The 26119-nt window shown below is 43.6% G+C and overlaps 1 protein-coding gene across 1 annotated transcript in view; it reads right to left on the reverse strand.

Annotated features, from left to right (window-relative positions):
- Window positions 1–19388: 19388 nt before the first annotated feature.
- Window positions 19389–26119, reverse strand: part of GFRA2 (GDNF family receptor alpha 2) — a 40438-nt gene continuing 33707 nt past the window's right edge. Inside the window, exons 8-9 of the mRNA XM_081334203.1 lie at window positions 22392–22445; window positions 19389–20441 (exon numbers count right to left, since the gene is read on the reverse strand). Coding sequence (XP_081190329.1) covers window positions 20313–20441; window positions 22392–22445 — 183 coding nt within the window. The 3' untranslated portion in view covers window positions 19389–20312. The remainder of the gene's footprint in view (window positions 20442–22391; window positions 22446–26119) is intronic.

A 26119-nucleotide genomic window follows, 5' to 3' on the forward strand; every position in this document is an offset into this window, starting at 1 on the left:
CTCTGGTCCAACGAACAGTCATGGACCAAGGCCCAAAAACATCTAGGCCTACATTGGTAAATGGCAGTCCGGGACTAAGGCGCTCGGGTGGCAGGTCAGCCATCAACTGGTATTGTGTTGTGCCCCATTGTTTGCGACAATGCAGGCACCTGTACAAAACGGCAGCGATGCACCTTTTGGCTCCCACGATCCAGAATCAAGCAGCTCTAATGGCACCTTCTGTGAAGTGCCGGCCTTGATGGTGGACAGTTTCGTGGTAGTGTTGGACCAGCAGGTTCGTTACATGTTGACGAGCAGGATGACAGGGTGCTTGATGTTTGGGGCTATTTTAGCCTTATCTAAATGCCCCCCTACTCGAAGTAAGCCATGGCTATCAAGGAACAGGTTCAACTTCAGCAGTGAACTTGACCCTGGGATAAGCTTCTTAGCTTTCAGACACTCGAATACTACCGGGTATGCATCTTGTTGCACACTTTGTAGAATCCATCTTTCGGCTTGGAGATAGCTGTCTGGAAAGGAAACGGATGATCGCTGCTATGCCCAATACGAGAGGTCTCCATCTGGAGAAGCATTCAAAGTGAGCTGATTCTAGGGAATGGTTAAGGGGTGGTTTCTCTGTCTCCTTGATCATTGTCAACAAGCAGATGGCCTAGACCAGGGGTCAGCAACCTGAAACAGTGAAAGAGCCACTCAGAACTGGTTCCCTCACAAAAGGAAAAACTGGGAGCCGCAAAAAATGTGTGTGCATGTACGTACATGCACGCATGCGCAGAACAGGGTTTGACTGAAGAGTGGAGCCAAGGCGAGATATGCACCTACCCTGCATATTGGAATTGATTGGTTGAACTTTTTTACTCCCACTTTTTTGGGGGGGACTGCACATGGCAGATGACCGGGAGCCGCAGGAGATGGCTGAAAGAGCCGCATGCGGCTCCGGAGCTGCGGGTTGCAGACCTTTGGCCTAGACCATGATGGCGAACCTTTTAGAGACTGAGTGCCCAAACTGGAACCCAAAACCCACTTATGTATCATCGGATGCTGGCTGGGTGTGGCCCATTGGGTGGGCGTGGCTGCCATGGTAACAGCAGACTGGGTGGGACTAAAAAGTTCAATCAATCAATTCCAACTTTGCGAGATCTTTTTTTCCCCTGTGAAATTGATTGATTGATTGAACCTTTTTTTTGCACATGGCAGTGGAGGCCTAAAGTAACAAGGTTTTATAAAACCCAGCTGAAGGCCTAGGACTGGGATGATGGTACGCGTGCCCACAGAGAGGGCTCTGCGTGCCACCTGTGGCATGCATGCCATAGGTTCACCACCATGGGTATAGGTTCTCCTACCTGAGCTGGATTAGAAGAACTCCAAGGCCCCTTCTAGCTCCTATTCTGTTCTATTCTATTCTATTCTAGTCCAGTCCAGTCCAATCCAGTCTATTCTAGTCCAGTCCAGTCCAGTCTAATCTAATCTCTGGAACTTGGCATTCCTCTTTTCTTCTAGCCCCATATCTATCCTTTCTGTTTCAGCTAACCGATTCACAAAAGCTATGAGACTTTCCTCCCTTTCCTCCCTTTGTAAGAGAATTTTTAAGTAGAATATAGAGGAATGAACTCTGCTACAAATTCCTTGTGTGTCCAATCACACTTGGCAAATAAAGAATATTCTATTCTAATAAAATATGCCATGTTTAAATGAGCTATTCCATGCACTTTGCCCTTTTTGTAACATTCTAAGCAAGAAACTTGATTTACTGAGTCTATAAAATTAGAAAGAGGCCTTTTCCCATTCATTCCAATAAACTTAATTCCCTTTGCATAATATTGTGCAAGGAATGCAGAAGATGCTATTAGATAAGTGTTGATTTCAGCTGCTTACAACTGCCAAACTGATGGGAATTTGGTCATTTGTTTCAGCTTTCAGAAGATAAATGTTTTGTTTTATCTGGATCCATATTCTCACAATATTTCATCCCTTGAATTTGAAGTGGAGAGAGAATACCGAGAGACACAAAACATAGCCACCCAAGGCAGCTACACAAAGCCCTGCAGTCCACAGCTCTTCCCAGCCCAGGGCTGCAGAGGAAGGCTTTGCCAAGACTTCCCAACCAAGAAGTCCTCTAGGGAAGTTGAGGCCATGAATGAATCAGCTGCAAAGCCCAACAGTAAACAAACTGCTTTGAAAGAAAAATGGTATCCTAGCAACCAGATTTCTCATTTAACCCTTCCTTCGAGATGCAATTCCTTCAGCATCAACTGATTGTGCCTTTTTTTCTAGGAGCAAAAACTAGCCAGAAGGGCCTCTTTCTTGCTTTCTTTGCCCTCTGTTGTCCTTATTGGTAAGATTGATTGAGCCACACGAAGTCCAGCCCACCAGCCTTATTCCTTAGCCTGCTTAGAGGAAAAATTTCCTTCCTTCCTTCCTTCCTTCCTTCCTTCCTTCCTTCCTTCCTTCCTTCCTTCCTTCCTTCCTTCCTTTTTTTCCTTCCCTTTTTCCCTATCCCCAAGGACAGAATGCTCAGAAATGTAGGCTTTTCCATCAGCATTCTTTGCATTTTAATTTTTTAAATAAACTTGTTCTTTGGGATCTCAAGTATTTATCTCTACTCCTAATAGCTTTATTCTACCCAAGATGACCTCTTCTGTCAGAACCCATTCCTATTTCACTTCTGCCTATCCCCTCTGACCCAAAAGTCAAATCTCACCTTCCCCTGGGTTCTGCAATACTCCCAAGGGGGAGGGGGGATGTGCCTGCGGGGTTTTATTTATTTATTTATTTAATTTTAATCCCATTTATATCCCGCCCTTCTCCGAAGACTCAGGGCGGCTTACAATCTAAGCACAAATCAATGTGCTTAGCAATAGCCTTCATTCTATGTATATGCCTGCTTATTAGGGCTTTCGCCCCCCCCAAGCGGCATTATTACAAAGTCAGCTTATTGCCCCCAACAATCTGGGTCCTCATTTTACCTACCTGGGAAGGATGGAAGGCTGAGTCAACCTTGAGCCTGGTGGGATGCGAACCTGCACTAATTGCAGGCAGCTGGTGTTACTTAAGGAGGCATTAGCCCACTGCTCCACCAAGGCTCCACCAAGGGTTATTGCCTTTTCTTCCTCTTTCCACTACAATGTAACCTTTTGCTTTGTTTATTGCCTCTGTGTCCTCTACCGCCCCCCTGCAATGTAACAATTTGCTTCCTGCATTATCTCTCTCTCTGAAACTGTCAGCTAGAGCAAGGGAGGAAATAAGGAACGTAACCCAGTGCCTGGTTTATTTCTACGCTCTCAGAGGAAGGTGTGAAGAAGCGGTGGATGGTCCAGTCGGTGGACCATCACTGCATGAGCTGGAGACGGGCCGATGTTATCTCCCCTTTTCCCACGATGGACCTAACCCCTGGGGATTGGCCATCCATCGGGCAGGGGGACTATGGGGTGGGGTCTTGTTTGGGGATACTTTAATCTATTGCTCTGCATGGGAAATCTCAGATCCTATTATGCCTGCTATCAACTACTCTTAATAAAAGTTCCTGTTGGAAGAAATCACTTCCAAGAGTTCTGCTTTCTTAAGATGTGGGATTGAGGTGGGTCCTGACATTAGACAGGATCTGCAGTAATAGTCAAAGGGGACGCAGTGGCTCAACCTGGAATCAACCTGGAAGGAAGACCCTTACCGGAGGACTTTGCAAAATATACAATGTCAGATAATGGGGCAGGAAAAGAAGAACCCAATGCGAAGGGGGAGCCCTCCTTCCGGCAGGGACCCTGCCAGCTGTCGGGATCCGGGACATCCTACTCCTCAGAAGAAGAAGGAGTGGAAACGTGCAGCCACAAACCTTGGTGGACAATGGCTGTTGGAAAGAAAGACGAGTGGGAGAAGAGATCAAGAAAGGTGACCCTGAGACGAGGCAGCCACCAACCCGGATAGAAGCAAGAAATGGAGAAATCCCTTCACCTTAGCGAAGAGGAAGGAGATAGCGTGCAACACTCAAACTGGATCCTAGAGAAAGCTATTGATCTGATGAAAAGAACCCTCGGCTCTCTCGGGGATGAGAAACCTGAACCCCGCGGCCGCACCAATATCTTGGGCTGCACCCGGAGAGACACTGAGGGGGAATCGGAAGCTGAAGTCCCAGGGATGTCCACCGAGACTGCCGAGACAGCAGCTACCACTTCGGCAGCCCTGGCTCCCCACCGACTGGCAGCTGCCGATCGGGGAAGGTACCGATCCATCCAAAGATTCCTGCCACTGAACGCGAAATTCAGGGGAGAGTCTCAACACTTGGGCTTCTTCCTAACTCAAGTCCTTATCTACATGGAAGAATATGGACGAGACATCACCAGTGATGAAGTCCGTATCTGTATCGTGCAGTCCACTCTGGACAGGGTGGCCACAGACTGGATGGTGAACCTGCATGATTCCAATGCCCCAGAGTTCCACAATTTCAACCACTTCATGCCCTCCCTGAAAAGGCAATTTGAGGACCCCCTGGCTGACTGAAAAGCCCATGAAAAGATCAAAACATTGAGGCATGGCAGACACCCAGTAGCCAAATATACACAAGAATTTCGGGCCATCGCCAACAAGCTAAACTGGTCAGAAGATGGCCTAAACTATGACCTGTATGATGCTTGCCTATCTCGAGGGGACCCATGCTGACTTGAATGGTACATCCTGGCGGAGGAAGCAGAGATCAACCTACTGAAGATGCACCGCCGAGGGAAACCGTGGGGCCGCTCAGCCCCTGAACCATCATGCAAACCAGCAAAAACACCGCCCACAGCCAAGAAGTCAAAAGGCTGTTTCAAGAGTGGAAGGGAGGGGCATTGTGCCGTAGAGTGCTGCTCAAAAGTCCCTCAGTGCAACCCAGAATGATCACTGGCCAGAAAATCAGGAAAGTCCCCAGCCAAGCCACGAGAACCCACCATGAGGGCAACAGAGGCTGTAGAGTCCCCACCCTCTGCCAAGCATGGGCAGGGAACTCCAGCCTACACCACAGGGGTGGCGGATACCTCGGACGACAACTCGGAGGGCGAACCCCGGGTAAGTGGACCCATCGCGCCCATACTCAAGGCAGTGACTATATTAGCCACCTCTATGCCCAAAGCTGTCAAACTGAAAGCCTTAATGGACTCTGGCTGCACCCACTGCCTCATTAGCCTGACACTACTGGGGAACTTGGGCATCCCGGTGAGGAGGCTGAAACAGCCGATCTCGTCAGTCAGTTAGATGGGTCTATAGCAGGGGGGTTGCCAGCCACCCTAGCCACTTTACCAATCTACCTATGCCTGGGGGACCATGAGGAAGACATAACATTTGTAGTGACCCCAGACATGGAATACTCAGTGATCCTAGGCCTGGCATGGGTAAAAAAATGGAACCACTGGGCAAATTGGAGGATGGCAGAGCTCAATTTCCTGAAAAGGAATTGTGCAATCTTAACACCCCAAAGAGCCCTACCAAGCCCAGGAGTGGAGAAAGCGTCAGTGGGAGAGGAAAAGGGGTTACCCGAAATACCAGAGGAATTTGCTGAGAGACCTTGCTGAAGTCTTCAGCGAGGAACGGGCAGATGAGCTTCCCCCTCACCAACCCACAGACTTTGCCATAGAAATCAAACCCGGGGCAAAACTCCTGAAACCCCAATTATACTCCATGAGCCCTAAAGAGAAGGAGGAGATGGAAAGATTCATAAATAAAAACCTAGAAAGGGAATTTATTGAACCTGCCAAACCCAAAGTGGCCGCCCCAGTCCTCTTTAGAGAGAACAAGGATGGCACTTTGAGCTTGTGTATGGATTACTGCACCCTGAATGCAATCAGTGAAACTAACCTGTACCCCCTTACCCCTCATGAAGGACATGTTATCCCACCTATCGAAAGGAAGATTTTTTCCCAAACTAGACCTAAGAGAAGCATACTACCACATTAGGATTAAGGAAGGGGACAAATGGAAAATTGTATTTAATTGCCCAATTCAAAGTTTTGATGCCCAGGGCATCTAAATGGGCCCCAATAAGGTCAGGGCAGTACTAGAATGGGCACCACCTCACACAAGGAAGCAATTACAAAGTTTCCTGGGTTTCGCAAACTTGTACCGCCAGTTCATCCCTTCGTTCACCCAAATAGCCCTGCCCCTCACGAACTTGTTAAAAACAAGGGGTGGGGGTGCTCAGTGAAACCCAGCCAGCCACTGAAATGGACAATGGAATGCCAAGTGGCATTCAAGAGGTTAAAGAGACCTTTTTCCACCAAACCCATACTGAGGCACCCAGACCCGGATAAACCCTTCATAATACAGGCAGATTTTTTTTATTTTTTATTTTAATTCCATTTATATCCCGCCCTTCTCCGAAGACTCAGGGCGGCTTACAAGCTTAGCAGTAGCCTTCATTCTATGTATATGCCTGCTTATTAGGGCTGTCATACACCCCCCAAGCGGCATTATTACAAAGTCAGCTTAATTGCCCCCAACAATCTGGGTCCTCATTTTACCTACCTCGGAAGGATGGAAGGCTGAGTCAACCTTGAGCCTGGTGGGATGCGAACCTGCACTAATTGCAGGCAGCTGGTGTTACTTAAGGAGGCATTAGCCCACTGCTCCACCAAGGCTCTCAAGATGCAAGCGATGTGGCGGTGGGGGCTGTACTACTACAAGAAAATGATGAAGGGGTACTGCAACCGTGCACGTACACATCCAGGAAACTCACTGAGACGGAACAACGCTGGGCTGTGTGGGGAAAGGAAGCGTATGCTGTGAGATGGTCGTTACTTACGTGGCGCCATTTCCTTGAAAGGAATAAAATCCCTTTTCAGGTCTGGATGGACCACAAAAACATAGAAGCACTAAAAACACCCAGAAAGCTCACCCCTAAGCAAGCCCGCTGGTCCCAGCACTTTTACCAATTCCATTTTACGCTCAAACACTTGCTGGGGGGAAAGAACTTCCTGGCAGATGCCCTATCTCACATGCCCCAGTATAACAGCACACGAGCCACCAGTTCTAAACCACTCATGTCTGAACCACAATTGACAGCGCCAGTAACCACCAAGGCCCAAGCTAAAATAAAGCCGCAGCTGGGTGGCCAAACTGGAATCGACTTTTGGAAAACGTTAGAAACAGATGAATGGCTCCAGAAAAATAGACACATGTGCCCAATCAAGGATGGACTGCCATGGGTGGGGGAGAAGTTATATATACCAACCACCCAGATGGTTACTTTAATGCAGCTGTGCCATGATACAAAATCAGTAGGGCAGTTTGGATTTGTAAAAAACATTACATTTAATTAAAAGGCAATTTTAGTAGACATAGAAAGTTACGTGGCCAGCTACCCTACTTGCACAGCTGCTAAGAGGCTGCAAGGGAAATCGCCCGGACTGCTACAACCAGTGGTGAATCCCTCAGCCCCCTGGAAAGAAATATTCATGGATTTTATAGTGGAATTACCAGAAAGCAACGGAAACACTGTCATCTGGGTAGTTACGGACCTGTTTTCAAAACAAGTGCATTTTATCCCTTGCCAAAAGATCCCCACCATAAAAACCTTAGCAAAAATATTCGTGCAGCACATCTACAGACTGCATGGGACATCCCAATGCATCAAATCAGATAGGGGAGTGTAATTTACATCAGAATTTTGGAAAGAATTTTTATCCCTCTTAGGAACCACTCAGGGACTGTCATCTAGTCATCATCCTCAGTGCAATGGACAGACGGAACGTTTGAACTCAGTACTTGAACAAGGTGCTTAATTAATTTCCAGCAAATGAATTGAATGGACCTACTTCCTTTCGCAGAAGTTGCTTACAATAACACAATCCATTCCAGCACAGGCTACACTCCCTTTCAAGTAGCCACCGGCCAAAGCTTCAACCCTATGCTAGAATTAACCCCAAATACAATCCCATCACTGAAAGAATGGATATCCCAATTACAAAACACTGGCCAGTGGTTAGGAAAGCCTTAGACAAAGGTAGACAAGCACACAAAGCACAAGCGGATAAAAAAAGAGTCGAACCTAAACCATTCACTGTAGGAGAAATGGTATATTTGTCTACAAAATACCTAAAATCCCTTCAACCCTGTAAAAAACTTGGTCCAAAATATATAGGACCTTTTAGAATCATAAACCCAGTAACAGTAGAATTAGAACTACTCAAGAACCTCAGGCAAATACACCCAGTTTTTCACTGCAGCTTATTGAAATGAGAACAACAGTCGCCCTTACAGCCAAAAATCCCCCCCACCTCCAATCATGGTTGAAGGAGAACAACATTTCGAGATAAAAGAATTCCTAGATTCTAGGAAATATCATGGGGCAACCAAATACTTAGTAGCATGGAAACACCTTCCCTCTACATAGAATGAATGGGTCCACAAACATCACGTCAGACCACCCAAACTGCTAAAGAAGTTTCACACAGGGCTGGCAGTTTGTATTGAGCATTTGGATGAATGGGTGGAAGAGGTGTATCAAAATAATTTGAGATTGGATGCTAAAATGTCAGAAGCTGAGAATAAAATGGATAAGACTGAGGATGAGGTGGTTATGATACAATATAGAGATATGGAGTTTGCTTTGAGAATAAGAGGATTGAAAGAGGACCCAAAGGAAAATTTGAAAGTGTTACTGGCAGAAGCCCTGGAACCGATTTTGGGGTGCCAAGCGGAAGATATTATAGGGGATATAGATAAAATATTTCGTGTTAACTCTTGGATTTCCAGGCAAAGAAAATTACCTAGAGATGTGGTTGTTTATTTTACAAAGAGATTGATTAGAAATGTGATTATTCAAGCTTTTTATAATAATAGATTTAAAGTTGTTGATCAAGAAGTTTTAATCTTGAAAGAAATTCCACCAAGAATTTTAAGGAAAAGGAAAGAATTTACTTTTTTGGCAGATGAATTAAAGAAACGCCAGCTTCAGTTCAGATGGGAGATACCAATAGGCTTGGTGGTGAATTATTCAGGTACGAGATATCGTCTCAATACAGTTTTGAAGGCACAAGATTTTTATTCTAATATACCCGTGCCCCTCCTGGCTGGTTTATTCAGCTCGAGAAGGGACATGAGGCTGGTTCCAAGGCAGTGATATCTGCCTCTTTGAGTGAGGGTGTCTTTCCTGCCGCCTTGAAGGAGGCAGTGGTGAGACCCCTTCTCAAGAAGCCTGCCCTGGACCCAGCCATTTTGAATAACTATCATCTGGTCTCCAACCTCCGCTTTTTGGCGAAGGTTGTTGAGAGTGTGGTAGCACATCAGCTTTCTCTGTTCCTGGAGGAAACTGATTATCTGGACCCGTACCAATTGGGTTTCAGGACCGGGTACAGCACGGAGATGGCATTGGTCGCGCTGATGAATGATCTCTGGTGGGCTCGGGATAGGGGTTGTTCCTCTGTCCTAGTCCTTTTAGATCTCTCAGCGGCTTTTGATACCATCGACCATGGTATCCTGCTGCGAAGTCTCAGGGGATTGGGAGTGGGGGGCACTGTTTTATGGTGGTTCTCCTCCTACCTCCTGGGCCGTTCACAGTCAGTGTTCACGGGAGGGCAGAGGTCCACCCCGAGACCTCTTGTTTGTGGAGTTCCTCAGGGGTCGGTCCTCTCTCCCCTCCTGTTCAACATCTATATGAAGCCGCTGGGTGAGATCATTCGTGGTTTCGGGGTGGGGTATCATCAGTACGCTGATGATACCCAACTTTTTCTCTCCACCCCGAACCAACTCAGTGATGCCCTCGACATGATGTCCCGTTGCCTGGAGGCAGTTTGGGTTTGGATGGGGAGAAACAGGCTCCGACTCAATCCTGCCAAGACTGAGTGGCTGTGCGTATTGGCATCGCGAGTGAATCACTCTTCTCCATCTTTAATGATGGGAGGTGAGGTGTTACCCCCCATCAATAGGGTTCGTAACTTGGGCGTCCTCCTGGATTCACGGCTCAGTTTGGAAGATCATATAGGAGCTGTAACCAGGGGGGCTTTTGCCCAGGTTCGCCTGGTGCGCCAGTTGCGGCCCTATCTGGACCAGGATGCCCTGTGTACAGTCACTCATGTGCTTGTGATCTCCCGGTTAGACTACTGCAATACTCTCTACATGGGGCTGCCCTTGAGGACCACTTGGAGGCTTCAGCTGGTGCAGAATGCAGTCGCGCGAGTAGTAATGGGAGTGTCCCGATACTCTCATGTAACACCTCTTCTCCGCGAGCTGCACTGGTTTCCAGTTACCCTCCGGGTGAGATTCAAGGTGCTGGTGATGACCTATAAAGCCCTAAATGGCATGGGTCCGGATTACCTTAGGGAGCACCTCCTACCAGCATCAGTCTCCCATCATCCTGTGCACGCCCACAGGGAGGGCCTCCTTAGGGTTCTGCCGGTTAGAGATTGCCGGTGATTCCCAGGGGGAGGGCGTTCTCTGTGAGTGCGCCCGCCCTTTGGAACGAACTGCCGATGGAGCTTCGGACTGCCCCTGACCTTCACTCTTTTTGCCGGGACTTAAAAACCTGGTTGTTCGAATTGTCTGGCCTGGACTGAGGGATTTTAAATTTTAAAGTATTTAATTAAATTATATTAAATTAATTTTAAAATTTTAATTTTATTGTTATTAGGAATTGTGGGCCTGTACTAATTTAATTCCATTTTATTCTTTTTTGTACTGTTTTAATTGCCCTGTGAACCGCCCTGAGTCCTTCGGGAATAGGGCGGTATATAAATTCAACTAATAAATAAATAAATAAATACTGAAAGCAGGTTCTCCGCCATCCCCAGAATTTAAAGGAAGGAAGGAAGATGGAGTGCACCAGACACAAATGGAGAGTATACAGGGAGATGAAGAAGTTATCTCGCGGATGGTTAAAGAACTTCAGCAAACTTCGGAAATGGTGCAGCCCCAGGCATCGTCAGAAGAGGTTAAGGAACAAAGAATGACGCAGGCTGCAACCAGACGAATGAGACAAGAACAAGAAGAACAGATATCCACAATTATATCTCAAGAATCTACTTATAGTGAAGCAGTGGGAGGAGCGAGACCGAAGAGGCAGGTGCTTGTGGTTTTGCAAGACGTGCTCCAAAAGCTTCAGGTTGCAAAAGATGGTGACAAAGTTTCTAACCTGGAATGTTAATGGATTAAACTCCCTGCAAAAGAGAAAGAAAGTATTTCAGTATTTGAAACAATTTAAAAACAATGTTGTGTGCTTACAGGAAACGCATATTCGTGTATCAGACCAAAAATATTTGATAAATTCCAGACTGGGTGTACAGTTTAGTGCGTCTGCTACAGATAAGAAAAATGGAGTAGTTATTTATGTAAAAAAGAATTTAACAGCCAATCTAATTGAAGCTGATAAACAAGGAAGATATGTTGTAATTGAACTTTTAATAGAAGGCAAGAAAATACTTTTAGTTGGACTATATGCACCTAATCAACAACAAAGAGAATTTTATAAATTTTTACATAATAAAATAATTCAATGGGATTATAAATCATGTATTTTGATGGGAGACTGGAATGGTGTGCTGGACACACAGAAAGATAAAAAATGTCTTTTTAAAAGTACTCCAAATCATGCCAGATTGCCTAAATCTTTTTTTGAGATGAAAGATGATTTGGAATTGAGAGACGTTTGGAGAATGAAATTTGGAAGAAAAAGATTTTACCTTTTTTTCTGATCAACATCAATCTTTTTCTAGGATTGATTTTGTATTAAGTACTAATGATTTTTTTCCTAGGGTTAAGAAGATCAAGATATGTCCAAGCACTTTATCAGATCATAGTCCAGTATGGTTGGAATTAGATAAGGAGAGGAAAGATAGGAGGTCTTGGAGATTAAATGAAAATTTGTTTAGATATCAAGAAAATGTGGATGAATGTAAAAAACAGATGAAAGAATTTTTAATATAAATATGTATAAGGGTACTACTATTGAAATGGTTTGGGATGCAAGTAAAGCCTATATGAGAGGAGTGTTAATATATTTGAATAATAAATATAGATGTAGATTGGAATATAAGTGTAAAGAGTTAGAGGAGGAAATCAAGAGGAAAGAGAAGGCTCTAATTTTGAACCCATCTGATAAGAGGGCGAAGGAAGCTATTACTTTGTTAAGAGGTCAGTTTAATATGTTGATGGCAGATCAAGTGGCATCTAACTTATGGTATGTTAAACACAATACTTTCTGTAATGCTAATAAGCCGGGTAGGTGGCTAGCTTATTTGTTAAGGAAAAAACAAAGGTCACGTAACATAGATAAGATAGAATACAAGGGAAAAGAGGTGTTTCAGCAGAATTATATTGGGATAGAATTCAAGGTTTAGATATAGATAGATATTTACGAGAAGTGAATATCCCTGTACTTACACAAGAGCAAAGGGAAGGGATGAATCAATTGATAAATGCTGAAGAAATTATTTTAGCAATTAAACAATTAAAAGTGGGTAAAGCACCAGGAACAGATGGTTTGACTGCCATTTATTTTTATTTTTATTTTTATTAAAGAGTTTTACAGATACATTTTAAACATAAAAAACATATAAAAAAACCCATACCCCCACCCAGTTTCCCCTCCCTCTCCCTCCCCCCCCGACTTCCCAAAGCAAATACAGGGTATTGACCCAAACAATCTTAAACTATAATATGCAAACTAACTATAATAACACTTTAAGTCCTATCACACTTTAACTCTCCTTAAAAATAGCTAAATAATAACAAATCTTCTAAATCTAATACTCATTCAAATGCTAAATGAAACTTTTTGGTCCCATATTTATTCTGGATATAATCAATCCATCTTCTCCATTCCAAAATATATCTTTGTTGTGAATGGTCTTTCAAATATGCTGAGATTTTCGCCATTTCTGCCAGGTTTGAAACTTTTAAAGTCCATTCTTCTATAGTAGGCAAATCCTCCTTCTTCCAATATTGTGCAACCAAGAGTCTTGCTGCCGTTATTAAATTCAACATCAATTTAGTTTCTATAGCAGTAGAGTCAATAATAATACCCAGCAAAAATAATTGTGGAGAAAATTTTATCTTTTTCTTAAATATCTTCTGCATATTCCACCAAATTTTAATCCAAAAAGCTTTAACTTTTTTAGAAGTCCACCATATATGATAATAGGTTGCATCATCACAACCACACCTCCAGCATTTAGGCTGATAATTTGAATACATAGATGCCAATTTCTTAGGATCTAAATGCCATCTATAAAACATCTTATAAAAATTCTATCTTAAATTTTGTGCCTGTGTAAATTTTACATTTCTGACCCATATTGTTTCCCAAGTATCCATCGTTATTGGTTCTTGAATATTCTGGGGCCATTTTATCATACAATCTTTAACAAGTTCCGTTTCTGAAACTAATTCTATCAATGCATTATATATCCTTCTTATATGTGCAGGACCTTGATCTCTAATTTGTTTAACCAAATTTTCATCTACTATAGAAATACCAATTTTCTGATCCTGTTTCCATCTAGCTCACAGGTCTTTCAGCCGTCTCCTGCGGCTCCCAGTCCTCCGGCATGTGCAGTCCCCCCCCAAAAAAAAGTGGGACTAAAAAAGTTCAACCAATCAATTCAAACTTCTCACGAAGAAAAACCTAGCAAAGTTAGAATTGATTGGTTGAACTTGGGTCTGGTGCATACATCCATTTAAAGAATGAGAGAAATGCTCTGTGAAGAGAGGCTGAAAGGAAACCGTCTCTAGAAGATGCATCAGTTTGACATTTAAGGGGGGGGGGGTCTGGCTGAAGCAATTTTAATGCTAAACAACTTCCCAGAATATTCTGAAACTTTTGAGAACACTAAAAATGAAGTGTGATGCAAATCTGCAATTTCTGAGAAATCCGTTAGATGATTTTAATATCTGCCAATATGTCAGGAGGGAGGGAGAAACAGCCTTGGAGTCCAAAGGGAGAAAGGAAGATGACCCCTGCAGCAGATGCACTTAAGTGCACAGACAGAAAGAGACAAGAAGCAGATCATCCACATTCCAGATGAAATAACTCACCAAGAGACAACAAAGCTGAGGCAGAAGATATTTTTGGAACTATATTGACTCTGAAAAGCATTATGAAGGGATCCATTCGAACTTTGGTACAACCATTAGCTTAATCAAAGAAAGAGACAGATTTGCTAAATTGGACATGGATTGTCACCCCCACTGCCTTTATTAGCAGATGGAATGGAGGACAAAGACTTTCCTGAAGGCAAAGGAAGTCAAGACTCCATTGCGGATGGAGAAAAAGAACAATTAAAGCAATGTTTTGTTTGGATGCCTGTTTTATGTCAGTGAAAGAAAAGTTAAAGGAGAGCATTGTTCTTCCATAGATGGAGATGGCTTTTGCATAGGAAAGAAACTCAAAAGTGGCCTATTTTACATAATCTTGGAAGTCTTCTAGTCCAACTCCCACCCAAGGCAGGATTTCCAAGGCATCCCAAATGACTGTCCAGTCTTTGCTTGAAGCCCCCAACCCCCCCCCCCCATGCTGTCATAGAGCGCAAGGCCAGGAAATTGCTCCTTGTGATGAATTTCAATCCCTAAAACTTTTTTTCTTGCCTGCCCTCTCAGGCACCATGGAGGATAAATCCCCACCTTCTTCTTTGTGATAGTGCTGGCCAAAACACGATCATGCCTGCCCTGAACTTCTGTCAAGTCCCTAAAGAAATGTTACGTCTATAACATGAGAAATATAGGTAAATGTGGAGAGCGGTCAGGAAAAATGAATGCAACCCTAGACTAGACTCTCTCTCTTGTCCAGTAACTCTCTCACCAGATTCTCCCTTCGATTTCTCTCTGGCCCCATTTTCTTTTTGCCACGTCCAGCCCAAGATGCTGACTGGCTGTCCCTGTTGAGTTGCCTTGAAAAGATGGTGTGCAAATGCATTTCCCCCCTTCCCATCTCCCTTGTCAGCTTCTACTGGAAACAAGTGAAAGAATTATTGTAAAGGGATTCCTGCAATAGGTGTGAAGTTGTGCTGTTTGCATTTGCAGTAAGACTCTTTTGGTTTCTTTGGACCCCCTGCCTTCCCCACTGAGATTGGCAGCTTTTGGACTTCTGTGCTGTGCTTGGTCCTTCCAGTCAGCCTTCAGCCACGTGGACATCATGTCCTCAGCTGGCATGGGCACGTAACCCTCTTTTCCCCCTGCAGCATTTCAAGCATGAGCAGAGGGAAAGGTATCATTGCTGCATCCTGTCTTTTAGCTAAGATCCCCACATACACACACACAAACACATGCAGGTAATGACAGAGGGTGAAAGAATGGAGAACTCTTAGGAATAAAAGGTTGTTACATGACTTACAATTGGGATGCCACGCTTTTTTGTGGAACGGGAAAAATAAAATTCGTAAGTATTTCCAAAATCACTATATTAGAAATGCTTTGACAACAGTATGGGGAAAAAACAAAACTAAAATATATGTAAAAAATCCAGGGTGGCTATCAACGACGGAAGCTGTTTCACATCCAAATTTGGTAGACTTTGAAAAAATTTGGACATAGAGAAATATTTTAAATACTGATGGGACATTAAAATTGAAACAAGAACTGAAAAATCAGGGCATCAACCTGTCATGGTGGGTACACTTACAAATACAAAATAGATATGAAAAAGATGTGAAACTGTATGGGTTTTATAAAGAATAAACTGTATTTGATAAGATATTGTTAACCTCTGATGAGAAACTAATTAAGAAAATGTATAACTTTTTGTTAATTTTGGAGATGGAAAGTGAACAAACTAAAGAAACAATGATAAGATGGGCAAAAAACTTTGGTTATAATATAGAACTAGAAAAATGGCAAAAATTATGGGAGAGAAATTATAAACTGACAATGTCAACTGTGTATAAAGAAAGAAAATAAAGAAAATCTATATAAAATGTTTTATAGATGGCACCTGCCACCAGCAAGATTAGCAAAAATGTTTTAAAATATGTCAGATAGATGTTGGAAATGTAAACATAATTCAGGCACATATTATCATATCTGGTGGACATGTGGTAAAGCAAAGGCTTATTGGAAAAAAATACATGCTTGGTTAGAAAAAATGTTGGGAGAGCATGTAGTATTTAATCCTGAATTTTTTTATTAGGTATAATACCAGAAAAGATTAATAAGCAAAGTTTATATCTGGTTCTACATATTACAACAGCAGCAGCAGCAGAAAAAATAACTTTTGTGCAATACTGGAAAAATGAAGGAATACCACCAGAGGAAGAAGTAATTAAAAAAATATTGGACATGCAATAGAAAACATAAATGTAGGCTTCAAACATGATGTGACTACGTATAAGGAGATTTTAAGTTTGGAAAGAAATGTTTGGTGTCTGAAACCGTACAGTCTCTTGCGAGATGAGAAGATTGTTCAAACTTGGTTCCAATATATTCAGCTACGGGCCAGGTGGAAAGAAGATCAGAAAACTGGTTTTACAATGACTGATGAAAATCTGATAAAGCAAATTAGAAATCAGGGTCCAGCACATATCAAACGGATATATCTTGCATTGATAGAAATTGACTCAGAAACAGAACTTGTTAAAGATTGTATGATAAAATGGGCCCAAAACATTCAAGAAGTTATTACAATGGACACGTGAGAAAAGATCTGGGTGAGGAACGTAAAATTTACACAAGCTCAAAACTTAAGAGAGAACTTTTATAAAATGTTTTATAGATGGCATCTAGATCCTAAAAAGCTTGCAAGTATGTATCCGAATTATCAGCCCAAGTGCTGGAGGTGTGGCGATGAAGATGCAACATATTTTCACATATGGTGGACTTGTAAAAAGGTTAAGGCCTTTTGGATAAAAATTTGGTGGAACATGCAGAAGATTTTCAAGCAAAGGATAAAGTTTTGCCCGCAATTTTTTTTGTTAGGTATAATTACAGATGCTGCGGTTGTGGACACTAAGTTGTTGTTGAATTTAACTACGGCAGCAAGACTCTTAATAGGTCAATATTGGAAGAAAGAGGAACTGCCGACTATAGAAGAATGGACTTTAAAGGTTTCTGACCTGGCAGAGATGGCAAAGATTTCGGCTTACTTGAAAGATCACTCGCAAGAACGTTATATTATGGAATGGAGAAAATGGATTGAGTACATCCAGAACAAATATGGGACTAAAAAGTTTCATGTAGCATTTGAATAAGTCTTCCTTTCTTTTCTTTTTTCTTTTTTTTATATTTAATAGTAATAGTGTTTGTAGTTATCCTATATGAGCTAGAGAGTGATAGATTTTAGAGTTTATGGTTGTTAGCATTTGGATGTTTATGAGTGTTTTTTTTGTTTTTATACCCTGTACTTAGCTCTGGGAAGTCGGGGGGGGGGGGAGGGGGGGAGGGGGAGGGAGGGATGGGTGTGGGAGGGGGAGGGGGGATTGTTAAAGATAAAATGTATGTTAAAACTTTTTAATAAAAAAAAATATTGGAATGCGCTAAGATGGACAGACTAACTGTGAGACTGAAAGACAAAGAAGAAACAGAATACTACCAAAGCTGGAAGTTATTCTACAAATGGCTAGAGGAAAGAACCAAAGAGTAGGAGTTGACTATGTATTAACGTTTTTGAACCCAGACTGCATGCTGGTTGAAAAATTAACATATGTATGTAAGGGGAAAAGAACTAATAAAAAGCTTTAAAAAATGACAGAGGAGGGTCTCAGTTCTCTATGGGCCCCAGACTGAGAGCAGCTCAAGGACTTTGGGAAGCCTCTTCTTCTGGTCCAGGGTCTCCAAGAAGTATCTGAGCACAACTCAGCCCTCAGGGAAGATATTCAGTGAGGTCCAGCCACAGTCTATTGGCCTCCTATCAGCAATTACTCTGGGGACCCATAGCAGAATTTATAGGGGCTCAATGCGAGAGTCTACTGCTCTGCGGCAGATTAAAAGTGTACCTACGATGACTGGTTACCTTGGGAAGACCTCAGTGAATGATGAGAGGCTTGCAACTGTTGCACAGGGAAAAATGCAGGCAAGCACCTCCAGAACAGAGTCTGGAATTCACGATGGAATTCAAGCCTGCCTAGCAGGAGGTGGCAGAGCCAGGATTAAGGCCAAGGATAGGTGACTCCAATGGAGAACCTTGCACAGACAGGCATCAGTCCCTCCTGTTATCAGCTGCACAGCCATTGATCACAGCTCCCATTTGCCTTGGCTTGGACCCAAGTACTGTGCAGTCTCCTGATGGGACTTCTGGCTTCCCCTCAGTGTCTCATGCCTGGATCTCTTCCTCAGCCTGCTCAGGCATCTGGTTTCCTGTTTATGATGTCTTTCAGACTTGTGGCTTCGATCAACACACTGAATTCTGATAGCGATCTAGATTTTCCCTTTGCCATTTCCCACACTGGCTGTTCTCTGTGCTTGCATGACAAGAAATGTGTCTCTTTTAATTCTCCAATTCTTGGAAATTAGAGGCTGTCACCTTGTTTTCTGGTCCACAGGGATGTGAGTATGACAAGACTCTCTAAACTCAGTCACAGAATCAGCTGCTGCTTACCTGAAACATGGGCCCTGCTGCACATTCTGGAGACAGCCGAGTATGTCCACTGCTAACACAAAATTGATCCAAGGGCGAGGCTGCAGAGACTGATAATGGGGTCAAAATGTCTCAAAGGGGCCTAACCAGTGAACTGCACAGCCATGCAGGTTTTGGGTATTTCTAATACACATTCAGGACATCACTTTTGGTGAGCTAAATAAATCTGATTAATAAACCAATCCCAAGCCCATCCTTAGGGCTGTGGTCACCTTCTAGCAAAGCACTCCAGTGGCAAAGCAGTTTGGACTGGCCCTAAGTGGCCGGTGACCCATGAGGGAAAAAACATGAGCTAAGAAAAAGATGGTAGTTTCCTTTCTCCCAAAGAGGGTGTCTGCCATTTGGATGGCTGGGAATTTCTTTTCCTGTTTTGACCAGGGAGGTTTCCCTAGTCTTTTGCGAGGAGAGGTTCCTAGGACTAGATGCTTAAGCACATTGAAGAGATTGGTGGGGCCGATGGGGCGAACCCCACAAACCAGCCCTTCCCTTCGCCCACTAGGTACCAGCACCACTTCACTGCAGTCAAAGAGAGCAGATCAGAGCCTGCTCTTCGGGCTTCTCTCCTTGGTCGGATTTTCTAGCCTGGAGAAGGTTAGATTTTAAAAGGCAAACATGAACGGAGGCTGGGGGTTTCCAAAGAAGCTCTTTTGGGATAGGAAGGCTGCCTGTGGCAGATTAATTGTGCAGGACAAAAAAAGGCTGAAAACAATTTGGTCACCAGGGAAGACTCTCCCAGCTCAGCCCCGCTCCCCCGCCCCCAGGGCTGGCCCCACTGTCTCTGCTGTTGCCCACCGAGGATGCTGCCTGTGGCTGGGACATCCGCTCTGCCCGGAGGGCCAGTGAACATCACGGGACACTGGTTGGTTTCTCAATAAGCGTTTATTGAGTTATCTGCAAACTGCTCCCCTGCTCTCCTGTCGACCAATCCTGCATTGGCCACAGGGCTGCTCAGGGCTCCCTGCTGTAGTTATGCTTTAGAAAACTAAATTGTATAATATTCATATTTCATCTTTTGTTATTTTTAGACTCGAAAAAAACAACATGAAAGGAAGCAGGAGAAAACATCAATATATATGTCTGGTGGGATCATGGCTGACCTATCTGGATGCTTCCACCCGAGATGGCAGGACAAAGGATGAAGAGATGGACAGGAGAATCAGCGGAGCAAGAAACTCCACCGGACCTCTGGCCGTAGTCCTTGTTCCATGAGGCACAGCTCTGTACGCACTCCAGCCAGTCAGTCCAACCCCTTCAAGGCTTCCGCCTAAGGGCGGCTACCAGCTTTGTAAGCATCTCACTCGCTCTCCATTCTCCTAAGATGAAGTTCAGACACTTCTGAGAATCCTCTAAGTTTAATGGAAATCAGATCTGTTTTAGAACATTTTCAAGCAGCAAAAATGATTTGGGTGGTGACTTGGGGATGGGGAATGGCTGCCTTCATCTTGCAGAGCAAAAGACGGGCAATGTGAGACAAGCCCTGCAGCTCCTCTGAATTGTCTAGCTAATTCCTTGGATCTCTTTTAAACACTGGTGGTAAACTGGTGGGACTTCAGCCCATTTTTGGGATCCTTGGATTCCCAGGCCAGATGTTTCTACTAAGGGCCTCCACACTCATCGTGGCATTCACAATGAAGGCTTGTCTCACAGAAGCCTCTACAAGAGCTGTGGTGCCTCCTTGGCAGCAGCTCTCCAGAAGGCAACGGCTGAGGGAGAGTTCTGGACGGCATACAGGCGGAGGGGAGTTTGCACGGCCCTCTTCATCCCCTCTCCCAGCCAGTCTTATTCCAGGTTCCTCTTATATGGTCATTTTCACAAGGAAGAAGAGGAGAGCAGAGACAATTCCTGTGAAGGAAAGTTGGCTGCCTGATCCTCTGGTGTCCACAAAAGTCTTCTGCTCTGGCATGAGAGCTGTGGTCAGTGATTTCTACAAGATAAAAAAAACTAGCTTCAGCCTCAGGACCAGCTTTCTTTCAGGAATGGAGATTATGCCCTTCAGAGGTTGGATTGGCATTCATGCCTTTGTGCAATCCTGGCATGGGAGGGAGGGAGAGTATCCCTGCTTCAAAACTAAGCTGAACCATGAATTCACAGAGCATCCTCTGCTCTGCCATTCTCCCACCTTTTAGGAAAGACCATTTGTTTGTTTATAGTAATACACAAACGTTATTATTTGTATAAATAATTCAAGATTTGCAAATATTGTAGAAGGGATGGCAGGACCTGGGGACAGAGTAAAAGGTGGGGATCAGCCTAGAATCCCTACATAACCACAAACAAACTAGGTCCAACCCCCTTTGAATGCCCTTATCTGACTCTAAGCACGTGCTGACTGTTAATTGAGAAGATTCCTATGCACAGTTTATTTATTTTATTTATTTATTTTATTTTATTACATTTATATACCGCCCTTTCCCGAAGGACTCAGGGCGGTTTACAGGGTGATTAAAAGCAAAAATACAAAAGTTAAAAACAAATTTAAAAAATTATATTCGTCCCTGCATAAGTAAAACCCGTTAAAATTAAAATTTAAACTAAAATTAAAATTTTCAGCCTGGGCCAGAGAGCTCGAAGAGCCAGGTCTTCAGGTCCCGGCGGAATGAACGGAAGTCGTTCAGTCCTAAGCTCCACTGGCAGCTGGTTCCAAAGGGCAGGCGCACCCACTGAGAAGGCCCTATCCCTGGGTTTCGTCCGCCAGCAATCTCTTACCGGTGGCACCCTGAGAAGACCCTCCCTGTGGGAGCGCACTGGATGAAGGGAACTTGATGCCGGCAGCAGGTGTTCCCTCAGATATCCCGGACCCAAGCCATTTAGGGCTTTATAGGTCATCACCAGCACCTTGAATCTCACCTGGAGGGCAACCAGGAGCCAATGCAGCTCGCGGAGTAGAGGTGTTACATGGGAGTATCGGGAGACCCCCATCACAACTCGCGCGGCTGCATTCTGCACCAGCTGAAGCTTCCGAGTGGTCCTCAAGGGCAGCCCCATGTAGAGAGCGTTGCAGTAGTCTAAACGGGAGGTCACGAGCGCATGGGTGACTATGCGTAGGGCATCTCGGTCCAGATAGGGTCGCAACTGGCGCACCAGGCGAACCTGGGCAAAAGCCCCCCTGGTTACAGCTCCTATATGATCTTCCAAACTGAGCCGTGAATCCAGGAGGACGCCCAAGTTACGAACCCTATTGATAGGGGGTAACACCTCACCCCCCATCATTAAAGATGGAATAGTCTGGTTAACCCGAGATGCCGATATGCACAGCCACTCAGTCTTGGCGGGATTGAGTTAAACTGAACTTTCAGAAATGGACCTGGTCTTTTGTACCTGATGCTAATGCCCCTTCCTTATTTTCCCCACAACAACAACTCTATGAGATGGGTTGGGCTTGTAGGTGCAAGATACCTAGATACATGCAGATGCTTTCATGTATCTGGAGCCAGGTTTAATTTCTGGCAGGGTCACCTGCTAAAAGAGCCCCAGGAAACAAAGGAGCAGAAGCAGTTTCTACTAGTCAGAATCTACCAATCAGAATATACTATTTGAAAGTGTCTAACGCTGCCACCCGTGCAACCAGCAGAAGAACATAACGTGGCCTTTTCCAAAGATGGAGGAGATATTGTGTGGAGGTTATGCTCAGGATGTGATTTGCTGAAGCCATTATACTTTAGAGTTCTATTAAGTAATGACCTGGATATAGCCAAGAGCTGAGGGCATCTGGCATGCTTGTGATGCGGCAACCTCTTACAGTGGATGATCAGGCAAGGTCCACTCTCAGTTGTGCCTCCCTTTTTCACTGCATTTGGGAGTCCTCACCTAAACAATGCTGGTCAAAGATGTTATAGGGATCTGGCATCGGTTTTCATAGACATCAGCCACTTACCTCTGAGAAGCAAAGACTCTGCTCTTTGGACTGGTTAATCTTTGCTCCACTTTCCTGTGGAGACAGAAGACCTACATTTAGGAGGAGCCCAAGTCAGAGAGTTCCTTCTCTCCGGATATAGTCCTCAATTATAGTTGGTGGAAAGAGAAGATCACAAAGCTTACTCTGATATCCTAATGTGCCAAAGGCTACTAACACAGGTAGTCTTCAACTTACATCCAGAAATGGGAGCAGAATTTCTGTCATAAATCTTTGTGCTTGCAAGCCAATTGCCTCGCCTCAGAATTGCAATCACGTAACCACAGGGCTGGTGCAACAGTTGTAAGTGCAAGCACAGATCATAATTTTTCAGAGGCTATCATAACTTTGAATGGTTTTTAAATGAAAATTTATAAGTTGAGGACTATCTGTATTGTTGCTACTTATAACAGCAACGATCCCCAGATCTTAGACACTCCACAGTTGCTCAGCCATTTCTGGTTTTTTTACTTCCACGGGAGGTCTGGCAAAACAGAGAGGTGATTGCAGCAAAGACCAAGGAATTGGTGAGTAGCTCAGTTCCTTGGAACCTCTCCAGATAAGGATGGCATGGGAAATTGCCCTCACAAGGCCATTATCTCTCTTCTCCCCCCCCCCCCTCTCTTCTGTGGTACTCATCTCTCAAGAGGCAAATCTAGATGGCTTACAGACATACAATTAAAATACACTGTAAAATATTGAAACAATAAATAGTGTTTAAGTGCCAGGAGACAAAAGGATCAGCCAATTTGTTCACAAATGCAGTGGAACCTTTTAAAGGCCACTAAGTTTCCAAACCTCACTTTCTAATATCCTTGGTAAATTTCTCATTAGCTATTTTTAAGTTATCAGACTTCAGAGCAATGTCAGAAATGCAGGGTGAACCTTTTTTAATCCTGAACAAAATAAAAATTTAATAAGAATTTAAGAGCCTTGGTGGAGCAGTGGGCTAACGCCTCCTTAAGTAACACCAGCTGCCTGCAATTAGTGCAGGTTCGAGTCCCACCAGGCTCAAGGTTGACTCAGCCTTCCATCCTTCCGAGGTAGGTAAAATGAGGACCCAGATTGTTGGGGGCAATTAAGCTGACTTTGTAATAATGCCGCTTAGGGGGTGTGTGAAAGCCCTAATAAGCAGGCATATACATAGAATGAAGGCTACTGCTAAGCTTGTAAGCCGCCCTGAGTCTTCGGAGAAGGGCGGGATATAAATGGAATTAAAATAAATAAATAAATAAATAAATAAATAAATAAATAATCTGAAATAAACGTCAAAAAAGTAAATAAGATTTTGATCTTAGAAAGTTATAAATGGATCGAGAGCCAGGTAAAATTGGAATATTGAAACTTTTACAATAAGATTTTGTAATTCATTTATAAAGAACAAAGAGTTTCTCTGTGGGAAACAGGCTCTTGGTTTTTTCAAGGGAAAACAAAGATAATCAATTTCATGATTTCAAAAGCTGGACATTAGAGAAGACTGAAGATTTTAAGTAAAAGAACAATTTACTAAAATGTTATTGAAGAAATGACAGATGTAGAACATTTTAGCTAACAAATATTGAAAAGAGATGTACAACTGACAGGCCAAGAGAATGGCTTAGAAAAGAATGGAATGGAATGGAATGGAATGGAATGGAATGGAATGGAATGGAATGGAATGGAATGGAATGGAATAGAATAGAATAGAATAGAATAGAATAGAATAGAATAGAATAGAATAGAATAGAATAGAATAGAATAGAATAGAATAGAATAGAATCTGGAAGGGACCTTGGAAGTCTTCTAGTCCAGCCCCCAGCTCAAGCAGTAGAACCTACACCATCCCAGACAGGTGAATGTCCAGTCTTTTCTTGAAAATCTCCAGTGATGCAGCGCCCACGATTTCTGGGGGTAAGCTGTTCCACTGGTTGATTGTCCTCACTGTCTGGATGTTTCTCCTTAATTCCAGGTTGCTTCTCTCTTTGATCAGTTTTCAACCATTGTTTCTCGTCCTTCCCTCTGGTGCTTTGGTGAACAACCTGGTCCCTTCTGCATTGTGGCAGCCCCTCAGATACTGGAACACTGCTATCATGTCTCCCCTATTTCTTCTTTTCTTTAGACTAGTCAATGTTCCACTGGATCTATAAAAGAAACTGGCTGACATTTCAATATTTAAAGGGGAACAACCTGCCTCCAGAAGTGGTGAATGCTCCAACACTGGAAGTTTTTAAGAAGAGACTGGCCAGCCATCTGAAATGGTATAGGGTTTCCTGCCTGAGCAGGGGGTTGGACTAGATGACCTCCAAGGTCCCTTCCATCTTCTTCTTCTTCTTCTTCTTCTTCTTCTTCTTCTTCTTCTTCTTCTTCTTCTTCTTCTTCTTCTTCTTCTTATTCTTATTCTTCTTATTATTATGAAATTCAAGGTGCTAGTGATGACATACAAAGCCCTACATGGCGTGGGTCCGGATTACCTACGGGAGCAACTACTGCCAGCGTCAACATCCCTCCGTCCTGTGCGCTCCCACAGAGAGGGCCTCCTCAGGGTGACACCGGTCAGAGAATGTCGGCTGGTGACCCCCAGGGGGAGAGCATTCTCGGTGGGTGCGCCAATCCTTTGGAACCGCTTACCAGCTGAAATCCGGATGGGCCCCGACCTTCGCTCCTTCCGGCGTGATCTAAAAACTTATCTATTCCAACAAGCCGGCCTGGCCTGATGGATTTGGGTTTTACAATTTTTTCTCACTCTGTTGCTTTATTGTATTCTCACTTTATTGCTCTGTACACCACCCTGAGTCCTCCGGGAGAAGGGCGGTATATAAAACAAATAAATAAATAAACAAAATAAATTATTATTATTATTATTATTATTATTATTATTATTATTATTATTATTATTATTATTATTATTATTATTATTTAAAAATGACAAACTAAAGGACTAACCTGGATAATTTTTTCGTATTGGATTTTTGAAATAAGTTTATTAAAGACTTGAAGAACTTTGTTGTTGTTGTTGTTGTTGTTAGTTGCGAAGTCGTGTCCGACCCATCGCGACCCTATGGACAATGTTCCTCCAGGCCTTCCTGTCCTCTACCATCTTCTGGAGTCCATCTAAGCTCACGCCTACTGCTTCAGTGACTCCATCCAGCCACCTCATTCTCTGTTGTCCCCTTCTTCTATTGCCCTCAATCTTTCCCAGCATTAGGCTCTTCTCCAGTGAGTCCTTCCTTCTCATTAGGTGGCCAAAGTATTTGAGTTTTAGCTTCAGGATCTGGCCTTCTAAAGAGCAGTCAGGGTTGATCTCCTCTAGGACTGACCGGTTTGATCGCCTTGCAGTCCAAGGAACTCGCAGGAGTCTTCTCCAGCACCATAGTTCAAAGGCTTCAATTCTTTGGCGCTCAGCCTTTCTTATGGTCCAGCTTTCACTGCCATACATTGAAACTGGGAAGACCATAGCCTTGACTATACACACTTTTGTTGGCAGGGTGATGTCTCTGCTTTTTAGTGTGCTGTCTAGATTTGCCATGGCTTTCCTCCCAAGGAGCAAGCGTCTTTTAATTTCTTGGCTACAGTCCCCATCTGCAGTGATCTTGGAGCCCAGGAAAATAAAATCTGTCACTACCTCCATTTCTTCCCCATCTATTTGCCAAGAATTGAGAGGGCCAGATGCCATGATCTTGGTTTTCTTAATGTTTAGTTTCAACCCAAGTTTTGCACTCTCCTTCTTCACC

The sequence above is a fragment of the Vipera berus genome (genome assembly GCF_964194415.1).
Source record: "Vipera berus genome assembly, chromosome: 8".
Lineage (NCBI taxonomy): Eukaryota > Metazoa > Chordata > Lepidosauria > Squamata > Viperidae > Vipera > Vipera berus.